At 47.3% G+C, this 6,505-nt stretch overlaps 1 protein-coding gene across 1 annotated transcript; it reads left to right on the forward strand.

Annotated features, from left to right (window-relative positions):
- The first annotated feature begins 533 nt into the window (after positions 1-533).
- LOC125427116 (loricrin-like) lies at positions 534-6,178 on the forward strand. Its single transcript, XM_048486225.1, has 2 exons — positions 534-564; positions 3,997-6,178. Exon 2 carries the CDS (start codon positions 4,049-4,051, stop codon positions 6,176-6,178), a length of 2,130 nt encoding a protein of 709 aa, XP_048342182.1. The 5' UTR covers positions 534-564; positions 3,997-4,048.
- Positions 6,179-6,505: the final 327 nt, after the last annotated feature.

Consider the following 6,505-nt stretch of genomic DNA (forward strand, 5'->3'; position numbering starts at 1 on the left):
TGTCTTTAGGCTAAAATATACATGGATTACATTCTCAATAACTAGATTAATTTTTTTTCACAATGGCAAAACTTTCCTTGCAGGGGCTCAACTTTTGGAGGCTCAACTTTGTAGAAGTAAAAATAAATACACAGGTTTACGAAGTACAGATACAGGAAGTAAAGTTCCAGGTACTGGTTTCCCCCATTCTTATATGCAAGCAAATGGGAGTCCATCATGAAGAAAGGTGGGTGAGAGGTAATTTAAATAAATTAATTGATACAAGAACAGTTTTTCTATTGTAACAAGGTGGCCACACAGAATCACAATGCTAGGTGAAGCTCCTCGTTAATTAAGTAATTTGAGAGATACAAATTACAGATATTGATCTCTGACACTTTTTCAAGCAACGCAACTCGAGTTAGAAAGGCCAGTGGTTAGAATGGGAGTAGCTACACAACTCACCTGTCTTAGGGGTGTCTCATTTCCTGTAGGAGAGGCAGAGAAACTGTATAAAAGATCTCTAACCTGCAAAGTTCTTTACTCACCTGCAAACCTGCTTTAGTTTCAGTTGCTGCAAAAAAGGTAAGCCAAATTTGAATCCATGGATCTACATTTTTCTTTGTTAACACTGATAGCGTGAATAAACCTTCTGGGTGTAAGGAGCAGAGCACAGAAGACAAGGACATTTAAATAATGTATTCCAAATGATAATACTGAGTGCAATTAAGATGTGAAGATATTCTAATGCAAGGCAGTTATAAGATGATCTAGCAGGGAAATATTGTTGGAGGCACCAGTGGATTTTGCCAGAAAGGAAAATTGAACTCAACAGGAAGGGTCCTGCTCCGGAAGAACATCCAAGAAATGTTAAAGGGAACACAAAAAGTGTTGATAGATGTTGTGACAGTTCTGGAAAACAGAAGGCATCCTTGGTCTCAAAGGCTCATTCCGCACATGCGGAATAATCCCCTTTCAAACTGCTTTCAGTGCTCTTTGAAGCTGTGCGGAATGGCAAAATCCACTTGCAAACAGTTGTGAAAGTGGTTTGAAAATGCATTATTTTGCGTGTGCAGAAGGGGCCAAAGCTTGCCCGCTAAGTTTGGCCTGAAGTTTGGTTTTAAGGCACTGATTGGCCTTCCGTGCGTGCCGCCTCAAGTGCAAATCCAGTTTAAATGATCTCAAGCTCATTCCGCACATGCAGAATAATGCACTTTCAAACTGCTTTCAGTGCTCTTAGAAGCTGTGCGGAATGGCAAAATCCACTTGCAAACAGTTGTGAAAGTGGTTTGAAAACGCATTATTTTGCGTGTGCGGAAGGGGCCCTAGTTCCATGTCTGAAGAACACGTTTCTTTTCTGCTTGAGACTTAACTGCAATCATGGCTGGCTACAATATGGGCTAGCCTCTGGATAGAACAATATATATTTGTTTTACTCCAAATGCAAATATGTGTACAGATTTTGGTGAAGGGTCATCTTTTCCCGTATGTCCCCGCCAGGGAATTAAGATCAGAGGAAGACGCCCTCCTGACTCATACGTCAATCAAAAAAGCTTTTGGGGTGGTTACCCAAGACAGGGCCTTTTCAGTATCTGCCTCATGGTTGTGAAACAACCTCTTGACAGAGGAGACTGACTCACATTCAATTTTTAGTGGGTAGTTTAATAGGGTTGCCAGCTCCAGTTGGAAAATACCTGGAGATTTTAGGGGTGAAGCTGGAAGATGGTGGCATTTTGGGGAGTGGAGGAATTTCAGTGGGGTATAATGGCATAGAATCCACCTTCCAACATTGCCATGTTTCTCTACTTCTCTCTACTTCTACACATGAAGCCTGCTGGGTGACTTTGGACCAGTCTCACTTCTCTCTGAACATCCTCAGCCCCAACTACCTCACAAGGTGTCTGTTGTGGAAAAGGGGAAAAGGAGTTTGTAAGCTGGGGTAGGGTATAAATCCAAACTCCTCCTCCTCCTCCTTCTCCTCCTCCTCTTCTTCTTCTGCTGCTGCTACTACTACTACTACTACTACTACTCAGAGGTGGGATCCAGCAGGTTCTCACCAGTTCCCCAGAGTGGGTTACTCATTATTTGTGTGTGTCGAGAAGGGGTTACTAATTGGGTCTGCTTTTCCATTAGAAATTCCATTAGGTCCAAAAATCATGAAGTCCTGTTGCTTCCTATGTGGCTGGTTAGCGAAGATAGAAAACAGGATAATTCTCCCTGTTGGGCTGTTTTAAAAACATGTTTTAGAAATATAGTAAAGTTCCTTGTTTAAGGAAAGTGTCCTTCTTTTGATTTCTAGAAACAAAATTAAGAATTTGAAAGTATTAAGTATTTGACGGGCAGTCAATTAGAGGAGAAGTAGTTGTTTTTCTAGTAGATGATGGGACTTGCTATAATTAGAGGAGAAGTAGTTGTTTCTGTAGTAGACGATAGGACTTGCTATGATGTGTTTAAATTATGGACAGAAAGATACCAGCTGGAAATTAGGAACTTTTTTTTACATTAAGAGTTTTTTTTACAGTGACTGAGAAATTATTAATGCCCCGCCCCCGGAATGCCTGGCCACGCCCCCATCGTGCCCCACCCAGCCCCATTGGTGCTACGCCACTGTTTGAATCCCACCACCATGGGAACCTGTTACTAAAATTTTTGGATCCCACCACCGCTGCTGCTGCTGCTACTACTACTACTACTACTACTACTAGGCTCTGCACAATGGATGCCAACATTCACCAGACTAGCCAGACTGCCTTCAATCATCGAGTTGCTTACTGTTAGCTACCAAACTTTCAAGAGAAATCAGCAAGAATTCTAGATATAAAATGGCATAGAAGGGGAGACTTGGTAAGAAAATTACCTAGCATCGCAATGCATTGTGGCAAAGCAGATGTGAACAGATGTGAAACTACCTAATATTGAATGTGACCATCAACATACCCTCGTGTTGCCAGATCCAAGTTGGAGATTACATGAAGCTTTTAGGGATGGTACCAGGAGGAAGGACTTCCGGGGCGGGGGGCGTAGAATACCATAAAATCCACCTTCCGATGTGGCCATTTTCTTCAGGGGAACCTGATCTCTGTCACTTGGAGATCAGCTGTAATTCCAGGAGTGCTCCAGCTGCTTTCTGGAAGTTGGCAACTTTGACGTAGAACACCTGTTATCTTACCTGATAATCAACTGTTCTCCTAAGTATTTCACAGTCTGGATTCTTGACATCCTTTTAGTAGGAGGTAGAAGGGAATAAAGAAAGAGCTTACAGGTGAGAAGTATATTAATTATTGTGAGGGTACAGGGTTCCCCGTAGAACATATTTCGGTCAGACGGCCTTTAGGACTTCATTTGGATTATTCATTTTTGTCTCGCATAGGTGGCTCTCGTTTATTTTCCAGCTCTGACACTTTGCACGCTGACACACAAAGGATTTCCCCTTCTGAACCTTCTCAGAAGAATTCCTCTGCCACTCCACAGATACTAACTGAAATCAAAGCCTCCTCGCTTATTCCCTTCAGTGTATCTCCTCAGAGAATATAAATATCACTTGTGGCTTCAGTGTTAGACAGATATTTAGGGCCTCAGGAGCCTAGTCTGTCTGAATTTTCCCCTCACAGAGAGATAATCTTTGCTCTCTTCGCCAATTCTCAGTCACCAATTGACTTTCAGTTCTAACAGCACTCACTGGCCCTCTACTCACCAGTCGGTCAAAAGTTGCTGAGGTTAACTCTTCATTTTCAGGAGACTCTGCTCTGGTTTCCAATCAGCAAAGTCCTGGAATCTGTCACACCACCCATCTAGGTTTAGGTGGCAGGGGCACATGAGGCAGGGCCTCTGAAGTTGGTGACTCCAAAGGTCATAATGATCTACACAATTTTCTACCACATTGTCCACAGAGCTTTCCTTCCCTCCAGTAGTCAGGGAGAAAGAAACTCCATGGACTCAGACTCACCACCTCTTTTCATAACAGAAACTCGGTTGTACAAAATATGAAGGCTTAAAATGCTTCTCCTTTTTTTTCAGAGCATTCTTCCAAACAAAACACCATTTGAAACTTCCACTAATACTCAAGAAGATGAGTTTTGGGCAGCAGAGACAGAGCAGCTCTTGTGGCGGTGGTGGTGGTGGAGGAGGAGGAAGCTCTTCATGCAGCGGAGGTGGAGGTGGAAGTAGTGGAGGAGGCTCCTCTGGACAGCAGAGGCAAGGGTGCTGCTGTTGCTGTGGTGGAGGTTCCTCTGGATCTTCTGGTGGAATGCAACAAATGCAAGGATCTGGATCCAGCTCTGGTTGTGGAGGAGGATCGAGCAGCAGTGGTGGACACCAGAGCATCATAATCTCAAGCGGTGGAGGAGGACAGAGCTCTGGTGGAGGCGGAAGCAGCGGTGGACAGTCTTCTGGATGTTGCATGGGTGGCAGCTCAGGATTATCTCAACAAAAGATTCCATTAATAAGTGGGGGTAGTGGAGGTGGTTGTGGAGGAGGCAGCTCTGGTGGAGGCGGAAGCAGTGGTGGACAGTCTTCTGGATGCTGCATGGGTGGTGGCTCAGGTGGGGGATCAGGATCATCTCAACAAAAGATTCCATTAATAAGTGGAGGCAGTGGAGGTGGTTGTGGAGGAGGCAGCTCTGGTGGAGGCGGAAGCAGTGGTGGACAGTCTTCTGGATGCTGCATGGGTGGTGGCTCAGGTGGAGGATCAGGATCATCTCAACAAAAGATTCCATTAATAAGTGGAGGTAGCGGAGGTGGTTGTGGAGGAGGCAGCTCTGGTGGAGGCGGAAGCAGTGGTGGACAATCTCCTATTTCAGGAGGGTCCAGTGGAGGAGGTGGAGGTTCAGGAGGTAGTGTTAAAATTATGGGTGGGGGATCTGGTGGGGGTGGGAGCAGTGGTGGTCAGAGTTCAGGAGGCTGTGGTATGGGAGGGGGTGGTGGCTCAGGAGGTGGTGTCAAAATTATAGGTGGGGGATCCGGTGGTGGTGGTGGTAGCAGTGGTGGTCAGAGTTCAGGAGGCTGTGGTATGGGAGGGGGTGGTGGCTCAGGAGGTGGTGTCAAAGTTATAGGTGGGGGATCCGGTGGTGGTGGTGGTAGCAGTGGTGGTCAGAGTTCAGGAGGCTGTGGTATGGGAGGGGGTGGTGGCTCAGGAGGTGGTGTCAAAGTTATAGGTGGGGGATCCGGTGGTGGTGGTGGTAGCAGTGGTGGTCAGAGTTCAGGAGGCTGTGGTATGGGAGGGGGTGGTGGCTCAGGAGGTGGTGTCAAAGTTATAGGTGGGGGATCCGGTGGTGGTGGTGGTAGCAGTGGTGGTCAGAGTTCAGGAGGCTGTGGTATGGGAGGGGGTGGTGGCTCAGGAGGTGGTGTCAAAATTATAGGTGGGGGATCTGGTGGAGGTGGTGGTAGCAGTGGTGGTCAGAGTTCAGGGGGCTGTGGTATGGGAGGGGGTGGTGGCTCAGGAGGTGGTGTCAAAATTATAGGTGGGGGATCCAGTGGTGGTGGTGGTCAGAGTTCAGGGGGCTGTGGTATGGGAGGAGGTGGTGGCTCAGGAGGTGGTGTCAAAATTATAGGTGGGGGATCCAGTGGTGGTGGTGGTAGCAGTGGTGGTCAGAGTTCAGGGGGCTGTGGTATGGGAGGGGGTGGTGGCTCAGGAGGTGGTGTCAAAATTATAGGTGGGGGATCCAGTGGTGGTGGTGGTGGTAGCAGTGGTGGTCAGAGTTCAGGAGGCTGTGGTATGGGAGGGGGTGGTGGCTCAGGAGGTGGTGTCAAAATTGTAGGTGGGGGATCCAGTGGTGGTGGTGGGGGCAGCAGTGGTGGTCAGAGTTCAGGGGGCTGTAGTATGGGAGGGAGTGGTGGCTCAGGAGGTGGTGCCAAAGTTATAGGTGGGGGATCCAGTGGGGGCGGGGGTAGCAGTGGTGGCCAGAGCTCTGGCTGCTGCATGGGAGGGGGATCCGGTGGCGGAGGTAGCTCAGGTGGCCAGAGCATCATAGTGCCATCTGGTGGTGGAGGTGGTGGTAGCAGTGGAGGCCAGAGTTCCGGCTGCTGCATTGGAGGAGGCTCCGCTGGTGGAAGTAGCCCAGGTGGCCAGAGCTCTGGATGCTGCATTGGAGGAGGCTCTGGAGGAGGCTCCCAGTCTATGCAGCAAAAACAACCCCTTGTACTTCCACTCTCCATGTGTCAAACCAAGCAGTCTTCCCAATGGCCACCAAGCCAGAAGTAAAGATCGTCTCTCTCTTTTTTTGCACCATGTCTTCTTTCAGAGATTAATCAGCTCAATGTGTCCATATTTCAGATTCTGGTGGTATGAACTGATGCCACTTAACCTTTGCATGTTGCATGCCTTTTTGTAGTGCAATCACTAGTTTGTCACTAGTTTGGTCTTGTAGTGCAATCACTTGTTTGTCTTTGTATTTTTTACTGCATGTGCTATCATCTGAGAAGTATGTTTATTTGTACCTCTGTGGTGGAGAAGGTTTCAATTATCCTCCAACCATTCTTGCTCCAGTCTCCACCGATGCCTTGGAGACAATACAACTGACTTGAAGAT

Source organism: Sphaerodactylus townsendi, linkage group LG01 (genome assembly GCF_021028975.2).
Source record: "Sphaerodactylus townsendi isolate TG3544 linkage group LG01, MPM_Stown_v2.3, whole genome shotgun sequence".
Classification (NCBI taxonomy): domain Eukaryota; kingdom Metazoa; phylum Chordata; class Lepidosauria; order Squamata; family Sphaerodactylidae; genus Sphaerodactylus; species Sphaerodactylus townsendi.

Coding starts and splice junctions, on each gene's coding strand:
- LOC125427116 (XM_048486225.1), top strand. CDS start 4,049: ATGAGTTTTGGGCAGCAGAGACAGAGCAGCTCTTGTGGCGGTGGTGGT.